General features: G+C 41.6%; 1 protein-coding gene across 1 annotated transcript in view; it reads left to right on the top strand.

Annotated features, from left to right (window-relative positions):
* The window catches only part of GRK1 (G protein-coupled receptor kinase 1), a 539002-nt gene that overhangs the window by 255080 nt on the left and 258799 nt on the right, over positions 1 to 25123 (top strand). Inside the window, exons 3-4 of the mRNA XM_085620507.1 lie at positions 7145 to 7302; positions 23141 to 23224. Coding sequence (XP_085476633.1) covers positions 7145 to 7302; positions 23141 to 23224 — 242 coding nt within the window. The remainder of the gene's footprint in view (positions 1 to 7144; positions 7303 to 23140; positions 23225 to 25123) is intronic.

Genomic DNA, 25123 nt, shown 5'->3' on the forward strand with positions numbered 1-25123 from the left:
CCCTTGAATGTTTAGTGGAATGATTTTGAGACCATTTATTAGCGAATTCAGCACAGCCCCATCTCTATCATGTCAAGTACACTTTGGGTACACTAAATCAAGTTCAGGAATGACAAAAAAGAAGTCATGTAAGTTATTCTTGTGTAACTCTGTGGAACCATGGTAGCTTTTAAAGGTATTAGACAAACCATTGTGTATGACTATTCTCTGCTTCTTTGTCATGATCACATTAAATGTGCAGGAAGGTTAGAAATGTGATGGAAAACTTGTGTAAACACAGGGAAAGGAATGTTAGTGGAAGCAAAAATGTAGAACTTTAATCAGAGATCCCCTCAGGTGTTAGGCCAATCACTTAAAGAGAGAAGATAAGGGAGAAAATAAGAAGAGGAAAGCTTCCATGTCTTATGTGTGCCCTCTTTCTCAAGCCTCTCCTCTATTTACTAAACTAGGAGGATCTGGGTAATTTGAAAGGAAAGTGCAAAATCCTTATTAACAAATACATGATAGGCTACAGATTATTTTTCACTAGTTTTTAGGTAGCAGCTAAAGAAAATATGAATTTCAACAACAGATAAGCTTTCAGAATTGTGGGAAATCTTTTATGGAGTCTGTTCCAGGAATGTAGGCAACAGTGAGATTTAGATCATCCTTCATCTGAGGATTCCTCCATTGGCATCTTGACTGCCCGTTAAGCTGCATAACATCTTGTTTGGCGATGTCTGAAAGATTTCTATGTCCTCCATTCACACTGTGTGTGTGAGGGAGGGAGGGACAGGATTTGTGTCCACCTGATCATTTTGGGGGATTGGAGATTTGAAGCCTAGAATCTTTGATGCACCTGGAATTGTTTTTGCTGAGTGCTGTTTACCATTGAGTGTGAACAACAGAAAAAAGGGAAAGCCCTCTCAAAGCGATTTGTTTCTTTCTTCAGTTAAATGGTGACTGCTTTCATGTATTTTCATTGGCTGAAGTTGCCACCTAAAGATCTTGATATATTGTAACTGTCAGATTTTAATTGAATATCTGCAGTCTTCCAAGCTGCCACTATGATGTCTTCCTTTAGTAGATAAAACATTTACTCTTGTGAGGACATCAGGGTGAGGTTTTCTGTATCTGAAAAGAAGAGTAGACTCAATAACTTTGAAAGCGACAATTTCCCAGTCCTCAGGGAAGGAAGGTATCAAAATAAGGATTGCACAAGGCCTTCAGATTCGGAGTTGGTTATTTGTTTGGCAGTTCTGCAAAAATTTAGATTATTCCTTTAGGAGCGATTTTCATTCTTATCAATTTTATGTTTACTTTATGATGATGTTCCTGCAATTGCATTTCTCTAACTACTAGCTCGTTTTGTTCAAGTGTTTGTTCTACAACGTGTATATCAACCTCATCAAATCTGTTCTCAGCCTCACTTTCATTAAAATCTGACAGTTACAATATATCAAGATCTTTAGGTGGCAACTTCAGCCAATGAAAATACATGAAAGCAGTCACCATTTAACTGAAGAAAGAAACAAATCGCTTTGATAGGGCTTTCCCTTTTTTCTGTTGTTCACACTCAATGGTAAACAGCACTCAGCAAAAACAATTCCAGGTGCATCAAAGATTCTAGGCTTCAAATCTCCAATCCCCCAAAATGATCAGGTGGACACAAATCCTGTCCCTCACTCCCTCACACACACAGTGTGAATGGAGGACATAGAAATCTTTCGGACATCGCCAAACAAAATGTTATGCAGCTTAACGGGCAGTCAAGATGCCAATGGAGGAATCCTCAGATGAAGGATGATCTAAATCTCACTGTTGCCTACATTCCTGGAACAGACTCCATAAAAGATTTCCCACAATTCTGAAAGCTTATCTGTTGTTGAAATTCATATTTTCTTTAGCTGCTACCTAAAAACTAGTGAAAAATAATCTGTGGCCTATCATGTATTTGTTAATAGGGATTTTGCACTTTCCTTTCAAATTACCCAGATCCTCCTAGTTTAGTAAATAGAGGAGAGGCTTGAGAAAGAGGGCACACATAAGACATGGAAGCTTTCCTCTTCTTATTTTCTCCCTTATCTTCTCTCTTTAAGTGATTGGCCTAACACCTGAGGGGATCTCTGATTAAAGTTCTAAATTTTTCCTTCCACTAACATTCCTTTCCCTGTGTTTACACAAGTTTTCCATCACATTTCTAACCTTCCTGCACATTTAATGTGATCATGACAAAAAAGCAGAGAATAGTCATACACAATGGTTTGTCTAATACCTTTAAAAGCTACCATGGTTGCACAGAGTTACACAAGAATAACTTACATGACTTCTTTTCTGTCATTCCTGAACTTGATTTAGTGTACCCAAAGTGTACTTGACATGATAGAGATGGGGCTGTGCTGAATTCGCTAATAAATGGTCTCAAAATCATTCCACTAAACATTCAAGGGCTTAATTCCCTAATGAATGCAGAGCATTGCTGCGATGGAACCACATTAAAGAATTTGATGTGGCACTGTTTTCCAGATCTCGCCTGCTAAGCGGTAAGAAAGAGCAATTAAGGAGATCGCGGGCGGGGGACAGACATCGATTTTCCTTAGCTATGACGTAGAGTCGCTATTACTTGGTGCACTTTCGATATCAGCAACTGCAGTTCGCCTTTCTTAGGCGGGTATGACCACCTCTTCTCGCCCTTGCATCTCAAGTGGTTTGTGATACTGAGAGTGGATCTGCATGTTTTGAAGAGAAACAGCAATTACACTGCATGCCGTTGCAAAGCAAAAGGTGTGTAGCAGTGGGTAGAAGGTGTTGGATTTAACTCAAGCACCTTGCCTATAGTTGCACACACTGGAGTTGGAATGGTAAATGAAACTATTCCAACTTACAGCACACACCCGACAGCAAGTCGGGGTAAAGTTTTGCGTTACAACGGCATGTGGGGTAATGGTATACGTTGTAACAGCACATAACCCGTTTTGAAGTACTAATTCAGGTTAGCTGCAACATGCTGTTTATTCAAATTTTTTCCATACCTTTATTCTGGGCACTGCCATATTGACTGCTTAGGAAAAACGCAATTATCATATCACAGTTCAACTGGTTCTGGGGCAGGTGGTTGCCAAGAAAATGGGTGTCACAGAGTAAAACTGCAGCTGTTTGGGAGAAAAATATTTGCATTTCTCTCCTGTTAGGCTCTCAAAGAGCAAAATTTAACCAGAGGTTTTAATTATATCAATGTCCAGAATCCAAACCTTGGTAAAACAGTCTGTCCACGAGTTATTCTGCCCCTTTCCCTAGAGTTTCAGTTGATTTGCAGTTTTTCAAAAAATAAATACATTCTACCGATACAATTGAACTCATTCTAACTTAGAGAGCATAGGTCTTGGACTCGGTCTTGTTTGTGAAGCTTGTTGTCAATGTTTATATCATATGGATACATTTGCATTTTTAAGTCTCAGTAGAATAATGTTGAATGTATCCTTTCCAGACGCGACAATTAATTTGTCATTTCAGAAAAATTGTATGTGTCCAAGGTCTAACTCAGCGGTGTTGGTAGAATTATATAAAATTGTAACCTTATTTGTTTTAGCACAGATAAAATTCGTGAGACCTTCCCTGTTATAGAACTATAGCAGTCTTTTGAAATGTAGTATTCTATATCTGTTTCGCCTTGCTTAATTCTGATTGGCCCAAGCAGTTGCAACCATGTACAACTGTGCTGAATGTGTGAAATCTTTTGTTCGGCACCCTATAAAAGAAGTAGTCTTTTTTGAGGTGTGAAGACTCTTTTCTCCCTAACCCGAAGAGATGAATTCCTGTTGGTTTCATCTCCCATTTTATCCTCAATGTTTGTTGTCCTAAACTTTACTAAGTTCTTTGATTGATTTTGAATTCTGCTGAACTATGCATTCTGATCCATTCATTTATCGATTTGGCAATACTATTTGATATATTGTATGACTAAAAATCTGAAAATAGCCCTTTAAGGTTTAAGCTTATTCTGTCATTTTCGTGAGACCAAATGGGTTTCACATGTACATTTTAGCCGTCATTTGAAATACCGAAGAGAACCAGGTTCAGTCCGGGCACCAAATTCCTACAGGCATTAACACTGTGCCAAGTACATCCGTCAATCAAATACAACTAGGTAGACCTCACCAGACAGTAATGTTAATCAAACTGTGTCAGCTCCAACAGCAGCTTGGACTCACACATCATCTTGCCACCTTGAAGTTTGGCCGCGAAAGCTCTCATCAGATAGCCACTTTATAGGCAGTTGGGCAAGATCCACGTCACATCTCAACCTTGCAATATCTCTCATGGGAAAGAGGCAAGTCGTTTGCTGTCACCTGGGCCTGGTGCACTGATGTATCCATCTTAACGTTTGCCGGGTACAGTTGTGCAAGGATGGGAGGCCATTGATGCTTTCAGAAGAGGATCGGGGGAGCAGAGTTCAGCTGCACTATCAGTTGGGGAAACCAGTTGCAAGAGTGGATCACTGTCTAGAGTTCAGCGTCAATGCTGCATGTTGGGCCCCCTCACCCAGTTGGAGAGGAATTTGAGAGATGTACCATGCTGCCATTCTGTTTTTCTGTACCACAAAAGGGTAGTGGTAACTTTTACAGTAAAGCGCATCTACTATCCCCACTAGTTATCTGCATGAACTCTCACACAACCCACTAATGATCACACCTCACATGAATTAATTTAGTCTGCCACAAACAAACTGGAATAAATGCATGGAATGGTTTGCTTGAGCACACAAAACCAAACAAATGACTAATAATAACTAACAGTAACCAATGACACTGGACAAACTACTAACCCTGGGTTCCTTGGCTCACTGGCGTAAAGCGGTTCAATGCCTCATCAGGGGTAGTAAGTGCTATTGAAAAAAAATGCAATTTCGTTTCTAAATCAAAAACTGGACTACACTGTGCTAAAAACGTAGGGCCAGATTTACAATGAAAGTGACTCAGTGCTTGCCACAAGCCATTTGGCTGCGCCGCACTTTCAAAGCACAGGAATGAGACGTATTTGCAATAATATGTCGCATCCCTGTGCTTTCCCCTGCGCTGGCACACAATCGGATGCCATGCGCCGGCACAGGCACCCTTGCACCATGGTGCAAGGATGCCTGCGTCATAGAGTGATTGCTTTTGTTCAAGAAGGGACACCTTCCTGCACAAAAACAATCAATTGAGTTGATTTCCTCTTTCCATGGGTGCTGTAGAATGCAGAACGCATTTAAAGATGAAAAAACGAGGAGAAATGTAATTACTCCTCGTTGCACCTCGCTACACCACCACTGGGGTGGCATAGCATTCTGACACATTTCCAGGTTCATGATTTCTCGTAAACCTGGAAATGCATCAAAATACATGGGTGTTGAGTGGGAACACCCACAGTAACACCTGTGTCACGCCCATTACACACAAAGTGTTGCATGAGAAGGGCGATGTTTACAAGCACACATAAAGCCACTCAGGGTGGCTTTACATGTCCTTGTAAATATCGGGCAGCTGGTTGCGCCACCGGTGTGTCACGCAACGTGACGTACCGGCGGAGCAATGGGCTTGTAAATAAGCCCCATAGATGGGAAACTGTCAGCAATGTAATTTGATTTGTCTTGGGTTGTTCCCAAATACAGCTTCTAAAACCGATGTGAGGGCACACTCCCGGAGTAGGCTAGAACAGAAAAAGTGAGAAAAGACTCTGCTGCATCCTGCAGGACAAATACCCACCTGTCTGACAGAACACTGCAGATAGAAACCTCTCCTTCGGCTAAAGTTTCAAACCTTGGTCTTGTCCTTGTTAACATCCAGAAATATTTCCGTGGGTAAATGTAAAACCTTGGACGGGACAAAGCACTAAAGAGGTTTCCTGACCTTGCTCCAACACAGATCGTGTCTAGGTCCTTGTCCTCCAAAACATAGTGCTGATGTAAACCAACAGCTTGCATCTGATCCTGCCCCTCTGGTGGGTGACCATGACATCTGTCTAAGTACTGGTCAGCCGCACCATTTTGACTTACATTGCTTTTAAGTTTCAAACAACAGAACTCAAGCGGTAGGGCTCCCAGCACTAGCGCCCTAGGCGTATTCAAATGTTAAAAAAAGATTAAGTAATAAGGCAAAAAGTGCTCACTTCTCGTGGTTTACCGCTAAACACCCACACTAACAAATACTTAATTACAAGAAGAAGGAGGAACACAAGTTTTTTCTTAGAAATGGTCATTCGATTTTTCAAATTAAAGACTTGCAGCTTTGTTGTATATATCAGATCATTCTTTGTTGCGATATTTAATTCAGTCAACGCGTTTCGTCTTAAAAAGACGTCATCAGGGTTTAGTAATTTAAGGTGAATCTCCTTGTTAAAAAGTTCAAATGCACCGCATGAATCTAATTTTGAGTGTGCTAGTACTCTTAGAGGAGTTTCATCTATTTAATCTCTGTTATTTTTGCGTGTCTATTTTTCAAGCAAGCGATCTTATACAAATCTTTCTATGATGTTAAATTCTCAGTAATAGTAGTAGTTAACCGTCATCGTGGTCCGATAAATCCCGCTGCTGAATTAAGTATCGAAACAAAGAATGATCTGATATATACAACAAAGATGCAAGTCTTTAATTTGAAAAATCGAATTACCATTTCTAAGAAAAAACTTGATTCGAATTACAATAAAGAAGAATGGATCTACATTATGAACTATCTGCCTAATGACTTCTTTCGTTTTGAAGATTTGATTCTAATATAGACATTATTGTATTTAAATTGTGTTGCTCCTTCTTCTTGTAATTAAGTGCTTTTAAGTTTCCCATGTTTTGTATACTACAGTTTTTATCTCCTGATCACTACCTGTAATTGTCTTCATTTTTATGTCATTTTAAGCGCTGAAAATATGTATCTATACCTCAAATTGTTTGTAAAATGTAAATTATTTCTAACTTAGCTTAAAATCTAGTTTCCTGCAGCTATTAAACCATTTTAATACATATTATTTTCTGTTGAACAAAAACAGCTTTGGAAGATTCTTAACTGACAAAATTACTTTGGCATTCCCTTAACATTCATAGTTAGATATTCTGATTGTTGGTTTTGTATGTACCACATGCTTTGACTTATGAATGTTTGCTGATTTTTTCCTATGGTATTCATCTATTCAGGTACCACATATACAATGTAAATGAAGAAAATCCAGGCTTTGACGAGATAAGAGCCAGTTTTTACACAGCTCAGATTATCTGTGGCATGGAGCATCTTCATCAGAACAAGATAATTTACAGGGACCTTAAACCTGAAAACGTGCTGCTGGATAACGAAGGTATGTTTCACTTATCAATCAGGGCCACACATTATGAGAGCATTTCATACCAGTACATTTTTTCATGGTATTTCAGCCAAGAAGAATGGTGGATAGCACTGGAGCACTGAAGGGTTCTGTCAGAACACTCCTCTAGGTGTCAATAGGGCATGGACTGGCCGTAGCGGGCACCCTGCGTTTCCCTGGTGGGCCGCCAGGTGGGGGCTTGTTTTGGGCCACTGGGAATCGTTTTTGTTACTGGGAGTCGGCAATATATCGGCTCCTAGTAAAAAAATTGGCCGAAACCGCCCCTGGCAAACAGCTTGGCCAGGAGTTCAATGTATATAGGTCTTAGCAAATCATCCATTGAACAAATCATCTGCCTCCTTGAAGCCAAATACTCTGGTGCACCGAAGGATTAACAGAAATTCAACCTTGATCCCAGAGAAGGAGGGGGGGATGTAGTAGAGTCTGCACCAAAGCACAGTGAGGATAGAAAGGAACAAGCAAGTAATAACCAGTGAACTGAACTGGGAAATCAGGATAGGAAGAAAATAACAAAGTGAGGGGAGCACACTAGCCGGGTGGGAACAAATGCAACAAGTGAAAAGTCAATGCAAGCACAAGATGTTGCCAGGCACAGATTCAAAACAATTGCTTTCTTTTATACTGTTACTGCCCTTGGTAACCTGAAAGTAACTTAGCAAAGTGAAAGGATAAAACTAGGTGTAGACGCAAGTGTGTGCCTTTAGACTCTTGCCTCCAAGACATCAAGCCCCAGTACGCCACATTTGCCATATATTGTTCTTCCTTGAGAATGGAGGTGTCTCCTCCACTCTGCCAGATGTCAAAAGATGAATGTGTGTAACCCCTTTTCTGAGTTCCATGGCTGTAATGGGGTGGTTAATGTTGTGAAAAGATGGCCTCTCTGTATTGACTTTTACACACTTCAGCTCAGAGTTTGCACGCTGAAACTGAACGCTTGCCTGGCAGTCCAGGACTTTCAGGGTTGATAGGCTGCTGGAAACCCTAGGGATGACACACTCAATTAGTGTCTTGCAGGGCTCTGCTTGAATAGCTTTCCTGCCACCTGTCTAGCACACAGCACATACAACATATCTAGGTCATAAGTAGCATCTCTGGTGCAAGTTATATAGTCCGATCTTGGAAGAATAGGTATTGCCTGGCCCACTTTTCTTGCCACTACAGGTTTTACCTACCTCCTACACCTCATCCAATTCTTTGGTTCCTGATACCTAACATCAGGATCAGTACCCTTAGAGCGTCTCTGGGCAGTAACCTAGACAGTTACTCTCTTCGATGCCCATCTCCACAATTGCAGCTTGTTTCTAGTGTTAACAAATGTTGAGCTGCAACCATTTACTGATTTTCTTGCAAGTATTCAGAGTTTTCTCAGTCTCCAGAGTATCTGCATCCTCCAGCTTTAGCGGAGAGGTTCCACTCAATAAGCAAACTTTCTGGGCAGGTCCTGCCCCCCTCCTCCTCCCTTAGTACTTTATGGGAAAGCAAGAGGCTGGCTTTTTTTGCCTCTGGAGTGGTTTTCCAGTCCCAATGATTGAAGACAGAGCATCATATCCAATTCTATACATAGTCCTCTATCAGGCAGAGCATCATATCCAATTCTATGCATAGTCCTCTATCAGGCAGATAGGAATTCTTTCAGTCACTGATTCCAAATCAAATTTTCTTCTTCTGCACCTATTGGCTTTCTGTGTCATAGTGTTCAGGCAGAAAGTTGTAAGAAGATTAAACCAGACTATGATTGGTCCCTAAGCAAATGAACCTGAGGTTCTATGTTTATCCACCCAATATTTTCAGCAGTGAGCCTTAGATCAGTTTCCAGAGATATGATTTACCGCAGCAGCTAATCCAGTATCATTTTTGCTACTGCAACTCAAGATGCCAAAAGCCTAAATCCCTACTCTTCCATTACCTTTTACTCCCCGCCAAAATATCTCCCAGAGAAATGTGACCTGGGCGTATGAGCAAGTATGTCTCCCTATTTGCAGGCCATTGTTGCAGCAGGCATTGGAAGCCAGGTATGAGCCCTGGTCAAGCAGCAACCCCAATCCTTGTTAGGGTAAGGCACAAGCAAACCCCAGATTAGCTGGTGCCTAATCCCCCTGGTAGCTTGGCAAAGAGCAGTCAGGCTTAACTTAGAGGCAATGTGTGAAGTATTTGTGTAACACGTCAAACAGTAAATCACTGAAAACACCACACAAAAGACCATCCAAAAACAGGTTAGAAAAATTTATCAGAATTTAATAAATAAAACAAGACCAAAACAACAAAAATCCACCCAGTCATGTGACCCAGCGCCAAATGGCTAAGGCAAGAAAATGCCAACTTTCTAAAAGTGGCTTTTTCAGAATTGAAATGTTAAATCCAACTTCACCATAAGTTAGGATTTTAAATTGTGATTCGTGAGACACCAAACATGAACTGGGTACCTGTTCCCATTTGGAAATTGCACTTATAAAATGTAACAAGGTAACTCTAATATTATCCTTTTGGACAGGTAGGCCTAGCAGTAGTGAAAACGAATTTAAGAATTTTTTACTATCAGGACAAGGAAAACTTAAAAGTACATATTCAACTTTTTACATTCATGGCACCCTGCTCTCTGGGCTGCCCACCACCTTGCCTAGGGGTGATTACATGAATTAAAAAGGAAGGTTTTGGACTGGCAAAAGGTTTATTTTGTCATGTTGACATGGCAGTTTAAAACTGCAATGGCAGGCCTGAGGCATGTTTTAAAGGGCCACATAAGTAGGTGGCACAATCAGTGATGCAGTCCCACTAGTAGCAGCTCATTTACAGGCCCCTGTAGTGCCACTTTACTAGGGACTTAGTAGTAAATTAAATATGCCAATTGGGTATAAACCAATGTTATCATGTTTTAAGGAGAGAGCACACAAACTTTAGCACTGGCAGTGATAAAGTGCACAGAGTCCTAAGGCCAACAAAACCAATTCAGCAAAAATAAGTTTGGGGATGACATTGTGGAAAGCGCCAAGTCCAACACCAGTCATTTGGTCACTGTAGTCCAGAAGGAAGATTGTGTCTCAAGTTGGAAACTGAGGTGTGAACCAAAGGTGGATCTCCCAAGGATTGGGTATTAAGCCTTTGCTACACTATTGCTGATCTTCTGGAAGCTTATAAATCACAGGCAAATAATGTATATAATCAAAATCCGATGTTACTATTAAGGCCCCTTACTTACTTACCCATACACTTAAACGGTGATGTCTTTAATATCTTCCAAAGGAAAGTTAGGAAAGTAGGGGGTTGTCATTTTTATCTTTATTTTGAATCTATTTCATTTTCAAAAAAGGCAAACACAGCAGGTGCCCATTCAAAGTATTATACATTAAACTACATATATATCTAAGTGGTATAGTCAGGAGTTACCCTTGAGAAACACCTCACAAGCTGAACATCTCCCACTTCTAGTAGCACTGGGTACAGACATCTCATAGGATTAATATCACCTAAAGCCTACAATGCACCACACCTGTTATTCAGTAGGACCAGGATGTAAGTAAATACGTCAACAAATTACAGTATGCCTCTTACCCATTCGCAGAGTCATTCGTTTCTCCCAAAAGATGCAAAAATTGCAAACCATTGCAGTAAGCTCCTATATTGCATTTCACTCTATAAGCTCACAAAGCCAGTCCTTCTTCAGTGGTGGAAAACCACAAGGATAAATGTGACCACTTTTCTCTTTGCTGGCAAAAAGGCCATTGCATAAGTCTCCCAGGTGATTTAGGTATTTCAGTAAAATATATCTGCAAAGAAGTGAGCGGAGAGGGATGTCAAAAAGCTGATGCCCTTTACCCCATGATACAAAACACCTCTGTGCCTAGAAGCCTCAAATCCGCAAACAGTCCTAAGCAACATGCAGAAAGCTGGGCTCACTGACCCACATCATGTACAGGTCTAGGTCACACCCACATTTATTTCACATTGCTGGAGTACAGTATAGACAGTGAAAGAGCTTAAAATGCAAATGTGTATGTCTACTATTGAAGACGACCACCTTAACCTGTCTTCAGTAATATTTCTAACATGCATCTGTTAATTATGTCCTATGACTCTTTTCAAATGTTTTCATCCACAGGGTTAGCCAGCAAACATGCCTTGAGGCCTAAGTACACAGAAAGGATATTTTGCTCTTGTTAGCTCTCTAAGAGTCAATTTCGTTAAAACCTATATTTCAGTAGCTGATCTGGAAAGGAAGAGCATAACATTTGGCCTGCATGACGCAGTATGACATACAGAAATAATGCCTATAGATGCATAATATATAGGAGGAACCTCATATCGGGGGACAAGTCCCCAATATAACTGTACGCTATCTAAAAGTTGGTCAAAGTGAGTCAAACATGTAAGTTGAATATGGGGGATATCAGCATGTGGCAAGAGAATACCTGTGAGAGATTCACTGAATTATGAACGACAGATCAAGCTGGGCATGTCGAGCGAACAGTATGTATCAATGGTTGAAGTGTGCGGGATCGGCAGGGCATGGCGTGCCCCTAGAGTTTAAATTTAATACAATCTATTCCCCTACTATTTTATTTAAAATTTGCGTCCCAGGACTGTAGGCATGCTTGAAAGTTATAACATAATCATCCAGCCCTGTGTGGTGCACATCGAGGATGGCTTCAGCAGTTCAAATTACCTCCCTCTCATTATCTGGGGGCAGGGGCAATCCCGGTAACACTGAAGAGGCTGCCAATCTTAGGTAAGCACATGAAAATGGCTACCTATGATGGCCCTGCAGTCAGGGCTTTAAGTGGGATGAAAAAAATGGGGGTTCTCAAAGGGGCGTGGATTAAAATTTGCAAGCTAAAAATCTGTGCTTAGCAGAGTGTGCCGCTTGACTGGTATTTTCCTGCTTCTGTCATTGCACTTTGATATATAATACAACAAGTAACATTACACCTTCAACAAGCCAGAACTATTGTCTTTGTCAATGGTTGTTAGTTGCATAAGATAAACTAGCAATAACTATGGCTTTGTTGTATATAATATTAAAAATACTTCAGTTCTGAAATTATGAGACTGTGAAAGACCTACAAGGATTCTTTTTGAAGTTCCATCAAAAGCAGTGAGTTAAGATTTGTTTTCACACTGATAGTGAGGGCAAAAACAGAGAGCCCGATGGGGACCTGTCTCAGCACCTACTTTTTAGAACTGCTGGTGCTGAGCACCGGCAGGACCTGGCCCACTTAAATCCCTGCCTGCTGTGATTTACACCTCATCTTGTGACACTACCTTCCTAGCCCCACTGTGACCAATACAGCGATCATATCAGGATGCATTGGCCTCATCTGCCCTTTATTTTCGGCCTAACCCAGACTGACAACGCTACCAGCAAAAAAAGCGGGCTTCAGCATGGAATTTCTGGCCGACTTTGCTCATCCGTTCTCCATAGGGGAAAGGAGGCTGCAGTAGAAGAGGCCCGCCACTGGTAGCCAGTGCCTTCCCAGCCCCTCCAGCCTCTCATTGAAAGTGTTCTTTGTGCCTGCCCAGAGGTCCCCAGAACCATACTGCTTACCTTTTGTAACATATAAGCAATGTACACTGAAACGGGTCCTTTCGAGTATTCATGTCCTTAACTTTTCAGGCAAAAACACTCATTGATTTCTGAATAATGTGTAAGAGCTATGTTGCTCCTGCTTCCATTCACATGCTTTATTTAATCTTGCACTCCCTATAGGAGGTTGCTTTTTCCAGAATGTTGTTACTTTTTTCCAGGCAGCATATTACTCTTGTCTAGTGCATAATCTGAATTGAGTGGCATCCAGGTGTTTATAGTGGGGCACAATTTGGTTGTAGCTGAAGGCTGTGCGAGTTTCTCGCAGTGGGCCAGAAAGGTGTTGGGGGGGGAGGAGGAGGGCAGAAGGATGTGGCCCTATGGCGAGAGCTACCGAATTTGTAACTGGTGAACCAGGTTCAGCCTTCATGACCAGTCCACCAGACCACTCTCCTGAGGGACCACATTCCCCAGCTAGACCTTAGAAGCCCGGGTGTCTTAGCACCAACAGGGGGACCCTAGCAGTGAACAGTGTGGGTTGAACTTGAAGGCCTGTCTCCCACAATCCATACTGAAGTTCACCTCTAGTCTTGCAGGCAGTTCTACGAAGCAGCACACCCTAGAGCAATACTGACTCTGTCACTGAGGTCCCAGGACCCTTGAGGCCAGTCTACCTCACCCATTGGTGCCTCCATTGGCCTTGTTTCAGCAGTAGTAGTGCAACTCACCAGGGATCGGCAACGCAGGATTGGCACGCACACCAAACTAAGTTCACAAACTTCACGGTCTCTCTGCTTTATGCACAGCACTTTTAACATGTGCTGCCTGCTTTGGGGCCACTGGAATTATGTAGCAATGGAGGTTACAATTATGTTGCAGTGTTGACTAAATTATGCAGCAAAAAAAGGCAGCAGCGTAATGTGATACATTTTCTGATACCTTATTATTTTGATATTTTTACACATACTAACAGTCCCTGCAAAGCTTTTGCCTCATTAGTACTAGTGTAACGTACTAATGCAGCAGTGAGAAAGGTGACCATTCAACCTTTGCAAAGGGGCCTCAACTTCGAAGCAATATAAGGTATATTTTTAGTAACTTTTGATTCGTTTGAACTACAAAAACATTTTTTGTTAAAATTGTCATTTTATGCAGCAGATGCTGTATTATGTGGAAAATACAGCAGAGCCATAATTATGTAGAAAACATTTGCAAACTAGGATATTTTACCATTCATGTTTGAACTGCTCTTGTGAAAAAAGGGAGAAGTGCTGGTAACAGAAACTGCATGTCTCGGAGACAAATGGCTTATGATTCCACTTATAAGTGTATTTGGGACATTCAGTGATTCGAAACATATCCTACTTTGTGAATGTTTTTTACTGTCAATAACTCATATTAAACCTTAAATAAATATATATATATATATATATATCCAGTGGTTGAATTAAATAATGTAACTAATGTAATAAGCTGTAACTGGTCAATGAAATTCCAAACAAATACAAAAAATTGGGATCTATTGCTTTTCCTAGCCACACCTTTGACGCCATCCACTGACCCAATCCTGGGGTTATTCCCGCTCTATATTCTCTGCCCACAATGCCCCTACTTTTTTTTCTCCACTTCGACCCCTGGTATGTATCTCGGGGTATTTTCTCCTTGTTTTAAGACTTTGGGCGGTCTGGAAGGAGCCCACTTTGAGTAGCCAATTTTTAGTTATAAGGTGATTCCAGTATGTAGTAGGATGAAACTAGTAAGTTGCATAATAACCCTCTAAGGTCAAGCATTACAAATGAAAGTCAGACACCTTCTAGGGCATTCTTTTCCATCAGCTTTGAAAGGACATCCCAGCATACTCTTGTTTGCTTACCAGCCCAGATCAAGTGCAGTAGGATAAATTTCAATTTGCCAAAAAATGCCTAACGTAAGGGGATCGGATTTTTTTAAAAAGGTACAGAAATTTGGGCAGGACCATCATCTTGATGATTGCAAACTTCCCAGCAAACATTAAGAGCGATAAGGTCACCCACCTTTTCACCTATGTTTCAGCTTAACTGGTGCATTACATCTATCACATATCAACAAATCTGGACAGGGGGCTGTTCCATTATTTGATCTGCGCCAACGCAAAAGGAGTTTGAGTGTTTTTTATTTTTTTTCTACTGTGAATACATTATCTCAAATACTCTGACAGCAAAGCTTGGAAACACAATTACTGCATTGTGTTTCTGAGCTCTGCGGTTTGCAGCCCATGCACTAATGTAGAATTGTATAGAGTTAATGTATGTGCTAAAGATGGAAAAAAGTAATGCAGAGACACCTTCTGCGATCGGGTAGCGCACAGAAGGAAATCAGGATATGACCCCACATATTTAACTGTATCTTCCCACCATTATATAAAATATTTCACCTAAATTGCAATTGTATAGTACATTCCACCTGAGTAGTCTTCACTGATCTAGTTAATCCGAACATTTCAGATTTGTTTCAATTCATACGGAGGATAGAAATGCCACTAAATTGAATCACATCTCCAATAATCGGGTCCAGAGTCACATCTAAATGCTTGACATAGAGCATGCTATTATCAGTGTTTAGAGTGGTGATTAGAGGGCATCACTTAATATAAATGCCCCAGCGGTTCCACCGCAACAGCAAGTAGCAGGGAAAGTGGCCAGCAGTCTTGCCTCATGCCCCAAGAGACATTGAGGGACTCAGGGGCTTATTTATAAGCCCCTTGTGCCGCAGGTGCGTCACTTTTTGTGATGCTGTGGGGGCGCAGGAGCCTGTTCGTTCCATATTGACCAGGCAGCACCAAGCCACTTTTTTGGGCTTAATGCTGCCTTGTAAATATTGTTCCCTTTAACGCAGTTTTTAGTGTTAAAGGGGCGTGCAATTGGTGTTGCTGGGGGCGTTCCCAGCAACATCCATGGCTTTTTGACACTGCGACAGATTGACAAGAAATAGTAAAGCTGAGGCAGCGCTTCCCCAGGGGTGGCACAACGAGGAGAAATATCTTTAATTCTCCTTGTTTTTCCTTTTTCTATGTGTGCTGCATTCTGCAGCACACATAGAAAGAGGAAAAAGCATATTGTGATTGTTATTGCGCATGTCAGCCCATTGTACACCAGCGCAGGGGAAATCAACAGGAATGCACCATACCTGATAGATACGGTGCATTCCTGCCCTTTTCTTTTGCCGTGGGGCAGCACAGCGGGAAGGCCTGCGGTACTGCCCTACGGCAAAAACTCATAAATGAGGCCCTTAGTCTCCAGACCAAGTACTCTCACCCAAGTAGAGAGGTCAGAATAGAGGAGCCAAAACCGTTTAAGAAATAATTGCCCTGACCTATGTCTGCCTAGGGCCTCAAATAGGAAAATCAGTTGAAATGGTTGAAAGGCTTTTCCAGAGTCTAGAAAGTGTGTCACAACTGAAGGTGAGGTCATCATGGTGTACAGTAAAGGTGCCAAGAATGTATAATGTAGAGCTCTCTGGCATAAGCCCATACTGATCAAGGAAACCTGAGTTATTAGTGGCATCAACATGTTATAACTACTTCTCGCAAGGTCTCCTCGTAGATTCACAAAAAATGAGGATCAATAATATCCGTGTATTATATAGTATAAGACAGACAGGCCATCAGGGGCCTTTCAGCTTGCCAGAGAATTGACTGCAGCTTGACCTTCAAAGTAAGAGGTATTCAGATTTACCATCTGAGACTATCCTCAACCCACACCATATGACAAACTTCAAGTGTTGGTCAATCTGATGAGTTTGACTATCAGTGTGCAAAGAGTACAGCTGAGCGTTGTAACTAACAAAATAATCAAGTATATAATTGCGATGAACGATGCCGCTACCTGGACAAGTGCAGATCTGCATTATACTTTTCTGCCCCTATCGCAATCTAGTAACCAGGCATGAATTTTGCCAATCGCTATCACCATATTGTCATGCATGTGCTCATCTCTCCTGACATTCCACCTCATGTCCGCCGTCTTACTACGAAAGTCTCACTATGTGTCTCCAATCGTACTTATAGTATTTCAGGACTCTGATTATCGACTTTCCAACTGCTCCAATTTATCAATGAAAACTTTTGAATGGGTTATAAGTAAGGCGCACGGTTTTTAAGGATTTTTACAGATAATTACAGACAAAAAACAAAGTGTGTCCTGTCTGTATTTATTTTTAAAAGCGAAAAAATGCAGAAAAGTGTGCTTCTTGTGGGTGACTCTCCATGCTGTTTTTCATGATTTCTAGGATAACAGTTGAGCAGGTAGGCAGCATGGAAATTTAAAAATAGGTTGAGATTTCCCTAAATGCAGGTGTATGGTAGCATATATTTGTAACAGGCAGCAAAGTATGAGTGCATGTTTATCAGTTAAATAAATGTGGAAATATAACATTTTATGACTCCATATATTCACAAAACACAAGATAAATATGGATAAATACCAATAAGATGGGCAAAAAATAAATATGGATACATACAGATGGAAAAAAATTAAATCATAACTCCTAATCAGAAAACAATCAAATAACATGCCTACCTCATTCCTGAAAACTGTCCGCCCTCCCCTCCAACCTCTGACAGCAGAACATTGCCTTACTTAAAGAAATAAATAAAAAGAAGAGTGGGTACACTAAGTCCCGCTGAGATCATCCTATGAACATTTAGACTGGTTTCTCCCCTCCATTTGCTCCCCAAATTTGCCCTGCTACAATTCGGAATGCCCCTGTGGTATGATTTCCAATACTTTTAGATACTTTTAGATATCAAAGGCTCAAACGTTCCCTAATCCCAGTGGATAGGTATTTGAGAAAGAGGCCCAGGAGGGACTCAAAAGTATGCTGCATATGATCAAGTGCTGAGGGGGGATTTTCCATTCACAACAGGTCCTATAGCCTATTTCACCAATTTTAGCATCTTGGGCTACTGGTAATCTCCAGAGATCTGTGGTAATCTGTTTTGCAGCACACAATGTGAGAAATATCTTTTTCCCCTATAACTAGAATAGAAGGTAAGTCTTTCTATAAGACAACCCTAAAATTGAATAAACTGGCAATTTAGGGTAAAACACTGCGTCAATGACCTTTGTCCACTACTTGAGATCTCTTTGTGCAGTGCCAAAGGATGTGCACCAGTGTACCTCGGTTCCCACACCCCTGTCAGCATGCCTGTGACCTCCATAAATCTCTCTTTTGCAGTTTAACTGGTATATGGTACCAGAACAGTGTTGTTTTAACAAAGTGGAGCACCTGGCTGTGCTGTGCATTCTAAGAACTGCTCCTTATCCTTTGTAAACTGTCATCCTATGCCAGTCTTCCAGCATCTTCTCCCTGCAGGTTTTCTCCACCATAAGGCGGCGTATCAAGAAATGGTAAATTTGTGAGATTAGTCAGAGGACAAGTTACATAAGAAATGCATAATACCAATATTGTCAGATCCGTCACAGGGTCCTGCCACACAATAGCCTCCTGTTTTTTTAGGTATCCTGTGATTCACAGCACCAAGTTTGCAACATGTAATCATGAGTCCTAGCATTGGATTGGTCATAATTGGCTTAAGCGTAAGATTGAGAAGATTGAAAATGGGGTTGTGGTTGGCAGTGTACACCTCAGTCCCAAATTTATAGGTCATGCCTGCTTCTGGTTCAGGAGATTATAAACTTGGAATTTAAATTAATCATGATCGTTTACCTCAGTTCTCAGGTCAATCTGATTGCATCCAATTGTTTTGTCACATGAAGTCGCTTCCCTTATGCTTCTAGCACGACTCCTGAGGATCACAAGTCTGCAGTGGAACATCCATCAATGGAGCCAGCCCTGACCTTGAAAATGTCATTCTTCTGCAATTTCCTAAATTTCTCTGGAGAAGATCACAGAATTTATTTTGTAGAACACTGTTAACTATCTCATCTTGGGAGACATAACTTGAAACCATGTAAATAGGAGGAGAAAATGATTAACTGTTCCCGTAGTTGTCTGCCCTGGTATAATGGGTATATTTTCGTGGAATCCAGATGTCCAAAAATGTGAGAACCCTTAACCAATTGAATCAAAGAGTTGGCTAGAATGAAGAACAGAGCTGGAAACGGAGTCTTACAATGTAATAGTGTACCCCAATGAGTTGTAAAGAACTTTTTGTATTGATCACAAGTTTAAGTGTTTTTATTCTGTTTCAAGTTGTTCTTCTTGAACGGTAATGAAAAAGAAGGACAGCCAACACAAGTTTCACCCCCTTCAACGCGCAGGTCTGGGGCTTTTTGAAGGTGTGTGTAGTCGGTCTATAAGGCTGGGCGAAAGTCCAAAGAAATGTATAGGATTATTGGGAGTAGACACCATTCACATGACCACAGAGACTTTTCTGACTTTCTCACTGTAGACTATCATCACATCTTGAGGACTTACTGAGCGCATACTTGTTTTTGGACCGTGAGTGACCACCAGAGTATGTAACAGCATAACCGCTGTCAACTCCCAATAATCCTATAAGTTTCTTTGGACTTTCGCCCAGCATTATTGGCAGAATACACACGCCGTGAAAAAGCCCCAGGCCTCCACGCCGAAGGGGGCAAAACACATGTTGAATTTCCTTCTTTTTCGTTACTGTTCAAGACGAACAACTTAAAACAGAATAAAAGCACTTAAACTTGTGATCAATACAAAAAATGATTTCCCATGGATGGGTCGCATCAACGCTATAAAGATGACAGTTCTGCCTAAAGTCCTTTCTTTTTTCCAGGGCTTTCCTATCGAACTAGAATGAGACTTTTTACCAACTTTGTATACTCTCATCACGTGCTTTATATAGCAAAATCGTAGAGCCTGATTACCATTTAGAATGCTCAAATACCTAAAAACCTGGGAGGACTATCTCTCCCCGATTTCCACCTCTATTATAAAGCGGCCCAACTACGGGTTATAACAGAGTGGTTGCTGCGGGAAACGGACAAACACTGGTTACATATGGATAGAGGTTTAGTGGGGCCAGTTATCTGGGATATATTATGGAAACCTAGAACAGAACGTCCACCCAACGCTTACTTGAGTACCCCCACAAAAAAGATTGATGGTCTCACCATACAAGCAAATCCACTATAACCCAACTTTCCCACCTGCTTTAGAACCAGGACCCTTTGATGCATGGAGAAAGGGGGGGGGGTTGCCTCAAACTTTCAGATATTTTCCATAACTGGGATATTTTGACCTTTTAACGCTGCCAGCGCAATTTCCACCTAAATGATTAAGAACGCTATCACTATACCCAAATGATACACTGGGCCTTACACCCTGATGTTAGAGTAGCAGCCAGTAGAGAACTCACTCCAGTTGAACAATTTGCTAAGAGAGCAGGGATGGCCATGGGGGCTATATCCTTTCTTTACTCCTTATTACTGCACATGCTCCACACACCACAGCCATGACACATTATGTTTTGAGAGCATGCCCTAGAGGCCGACATACCAGAAGCAAAGTGAATGACCCTATGGAGAGATATCCTGAAATGAAACCACTCAGTAGGCATGAGGGAGGCACACTATAAGGTCATGTATGACTAGTACTTATACCCCACTAAACTAAAAAATATATTTCTGGCTACATCGGATTTATGCTGGAGAGGATGTGCCTTGCTGGGCGACTTCCGCCACATCAGGTGGGATTGCCCAACACTTTGTACGTTCTGGGCTGAGATCCTTGATCAAATTAAAGACATATGGGGTTACCCTCTCCCTGAAACCCCAGGGTTTGCTCTACTGAGCCTGAGAGACAGCATATTGAAACTCAAAACCAAGGCGGTTAAAGCGATTAAGCGGCGATTAGGCATGGCTAAATTAGCAGTAGCAGCAGCTTGGAAGAAAAAAGAGGCTCCAACACTGACACAATAGCATGCTCGCTTATGGCAGGCCCTTACAATGGAAAGGAAGGTGGATATCTTTTGAGATCACTTAAAATGTTTTGAATATATCTAGGGCCCCTTGGTAACTCATCTCTACACAGGTTTGCCACTGGTGGCATGCCCCTCTCGAACAAGAGCACTCCACCTCTTTCAGTTTTGATACTGAGTTGTGCATGCCCCCATCACCGGGGAGGGAGACAGCCCTGGTATTCTACTGCTTCCCCCATTCCACTCACGTTATGCAACACACACAGCACGAGCTCCTACATCCATTTACCATCCTTAAATTGTCCCTTAATTGTCTTTTTCCATTCGTTGGCTTTTATCTTGTTCTTAATTATCTCTAACCTCCATGATAGTTCATGGGGATTCAGAGAGTTGGCGTGGGGGAGGGAGTGGTATTTTTTTGATAGGGGAAAACGTTTATGATGTGACACATTTTTGATGTAAACTCTGTGTCATTCTATAGCTAACATGCCTTGACTTGTTACTGCATTTGAGGGACAATGTTCTCTATTTTGGCTAGTCAACAACATGACGTTGGGGTTAATGCTATATATCCAGCTATTCTGTGAGATGCATATGACAAAATTTCAATAAAGAATGTTTGACAAAAAAAATCTTTCCAACCCATTGGGGGACACTATTACATTGTAAGACTCAGTTTACAGCTATGTCCTTCATCCTAGCCATAACTTGCAACCATGTATTCTTTTTGCAAGCTTCTTTGGCTTCTGATTGGGACCAGAGACTTTATAAGGCTCCCCATAAGATTTTTAATTCCTTGAGGATATTGCACTCACATGGTCGAAATAATGGAGGACTTACTCAAAAACACCAGGTACCATCCTCCTTAGTTTGTTAGGAGATCTTATATTTGAGCATGGACATTGGATGCTCACTGAGACAGTACATTAGCAGTGTTCATATTTTATTTATTGTTTTAGAGTTTTATATAGTGCAAACTAGACCCGAGACATCGAGTATCAGAGCACAAGTTTCATTACAGATAGACACATTCATTTTTGTTAGGCACAAGGAGATTAAGTGATTTGCCCAGAATCACAGGATGTTGAGCGTCGTTGCCAAGACTCGAACCTGGTTCCCCAGCTTCGAGGACGTCCGCTCTAGCCATAAGGCTACATCCTCCCCCACATTTGGTGGTTACATTTCTCTTGAAGCATCAGGCAAACCTCTGCCGCATGGTTGAACAATATAAGGCCCAGATTTTCTAAACGTTAGAGCAGGCACTCGCTAAAAATCAGTGCAAACATTCATGCCAAGCAACTTCCACAAGAAAAAGTTGTATTTGCACCAATAGTTGACCTCACTGTAGCGCTAAATGCCATTTTGTTACTTAGTAGCAAACTCCTGATAAGCTATGCCAATAGAGCTAAAGGGGGTGGGATCAGCACAAACACCACTAGGATTCAGCGAACAGCCATATCAACTAAGGTTACGCAAAATAGCACAGACTGACTTTGCCGGAATACCAACACCACATGAAAACAGCTACAAACAATGGGCATGAATCTGGGTGGTTGACAAATGGTCTTTTTCCCACATGGAATTTGAGGAACTTTCAGAAAGTTAAACATAATGTGGAAGCAACCCTTGGGCGGTCATATGAGTGGCAATCGTGGTCAAGAGTTTCCCCTTGAGTACAAATGTCCTATGAGATAACGCTGAATCAGCAACTTTGCGCCCTGATTCAAGGCTAAATTACCATAGTGTTATGCAAGACTATGGTATTTGCATTTGCCTAGCTGATAAAGTCATTGGCACACAACACTTTATATATACAATGCTGTGCCATTTTTCTCTGATCGCGCAATACAACGATGCTGATTTTCAGGCAGTGGTGTACACTTTTAGGAAATCCGGGCCCTAATATTGCAAATTATATCCTGCATCCTATGTGGAGATAATATTTTACCTGTAATGGAATTCAGTAAGTTCACCATCCAAAAACTAAATTAGACACATACTCCTTTTTCACACAACTCCTTTCAATTAATTAACTCTTTTTGATCCATTTTAGGCATGCTTCACCATGGCCAAAGCAGAGCGAAAGGTGAACCTCAAGTCATGGCTTTGTGTTCAAGGAGTAACACATTTAAATCGTCTGGGACCCAAAATGTTGGTTCAAATGCAACTGTTAACAATTTTAAAATCTTCTGTCGTGTTACTTTGTGTCGCCTATTTTCTGTTTGGGCAACGGAGAGAGAAAGCATGCACCTAAAACCTTTCTTTTCATAATGTGATTTTGTGAGCTGACATTTCTCAATGTTATATTGTGCTTTTGCGTCATCAGAAAAGTATTTTGACTATCAAATTCTGTCCTTAATGCCACGCTGGCCTGAACAAAATCAATGTTTACTTTCCAGGTAACGTGCGTATCTCTGACCTTGGGCTGGCTGTGGAACTAAAGGAGAACAAGACAAAAACGAAGGGTTACGCAGGCACGCCAGGTAAATATCATATCTTACAATGCATGACGAGTGTCGTGCGCGACACAGATAGCAGGTAAAAGGGCACAAGCAGGCTCGTTGTGAAGTTATTTCTCGCAGCTAAAGCACACAAAAGGCCGCTTAACATGGACGTCAATCAGGCGCCCCCAAACTTGAAATGGTCACACCTGACTTACCAATGGCAGACTTGTTACTACCCCGGCTGCACCTGGTCTTACGCCAGATGCGAGCAGCGATAGGACCAGAACATATACTAGCTGTAACAGCTGTGTGATTTGACTCTGTGCCCTCCTACTAACCCCATAGCAGGAAAATTCAATTGAGAGGCTAAGGGTGTAAGAGGAGGCAGGCACTGTGGGGGTATATTTACATAGAAATGACGCAGAACAGTGGTGCGTCATTTCAAAAACACAGGGGGGCTTATTTATAAGGCCCTTGCGCCACGTTTGCGTCACTTTCCCATGTTAAAAATGACGCAAAAGTGACGCAAGCGGCTGGTAAATCTGCCCCAGGCATGCCTTGTATTCACGCACCCCTGTGTTTCTCCCGGCGCCAGCGCTAAAAAAGCTGGCTAGCACCTGCATTGCAGGAAGGGTTGTTTATGTTCAAGAAGGGGTTCCTTCCTGCACAGATACAATAATTAAAGGCGATTTCTCCTACTATGTGAGCTGCAAAATGCAGCACACATAGAAAGAGCAACAAAAGTATTTCTCCTCGTTGCGCCACTCTAATGCCTGTTTTTCAATGGAGCTAGTTTTTGGCACTGCCCCAGATTTACAGATGCTTGTAAATCTGGGGCAGCGTTAAAAAGCAATGAGTGTTGCAGTGGAACTCCCACAGCAACACCCACTGCACGCCCTTTTCACGCAGATACTTGCGTCAAAGTGTACGATAGTGACAAAGTGATATTAAGCCATGGAGCAGGGCATTGCGCCATGGAAGCGTCGCAAAAAGTGATCCTCCGGTGGCGCACTGACCTTGTAACTATGCCCTGTGGTGTCAATAGGGGTGAGATGGTGGGTGATGTCACTGCCCTTACCTTTGGCATTTTGACGAAGCAATATCTATGGAATTTAGGAAATAGACTGTCTTATTAAACTCTACACCAGGAGATACATCTATGGGAATTAAAGGAACAAGTTACGTCATATGGTTGCCACCTTTCTCTGTATTGTCAAGTGACCATGTTTCTAGTCCTAGGACTGCGTTAGTCCAATTTGTTCAAATCATTGCATTCACATGCGTTTGTCCAGTTGGTTCAACTGAAGCAAACGAAGCATACAACACACAGAAAACATCCGTTTGTCACTCAAAAGCACATTTATATGTTCTGAAGATATGTAGTAAGGTGACAACCCTAACAGAAACATAGGTGGTCATAATGTTGTTTTCTCCAGTGAATCACATTATCAGGGTGACTTAAAGTTTGAATGCAGTGGAATAATTTGTGAAAAAGTCAAAAAAACAAAAAACAAATTCCCCACCACTCTTGTTGACAACCATACAGAGGCCAGAGGCCAAATTCTGGTCAAGTCGATTGAAGCCTGACCATGTTTAATTAAATGAAAGCACTGCAGCCAGAGCAGGGTCCCTGCAAACCCGTATTTGTGTGCAAACTAGACTTTGCCCCCAAACTAGATATCACTGCACCCTCTGCTATTGCCTTCAAGAATGAGACCTAGCAAACAGTGCCTTCTAATTATTGCACACTATGGTATGACAAATTGCAAATTAGGTGTTATTACACAGGTTTTTGTGGGGCCCTCGTAATGAGCCAAACTCTCCTCTCTATGGAGGGGATAGCGTGGCGGTGGAGCTATCCAATGTATGGATGTGTTATTTGTATTGCACACAACTAGCATAAAGGCAGCAGAGAATTGTACAGGGTCAATAAAATCA

The sequence above is a fragment of the Triturus cristatus genome, chromosome 8 (assembly GCF_964204655.1).
Source record: "Triturus cristatus chromosome 8, aTriCri1.1, whole genome shotgun sequence".
Classification (NCBI taxonomy): Eukaryota; Metazoa; Chordata; class Amphibia; order Caudata; family Salamandridae; genus Triturus; species Triturus cristatus.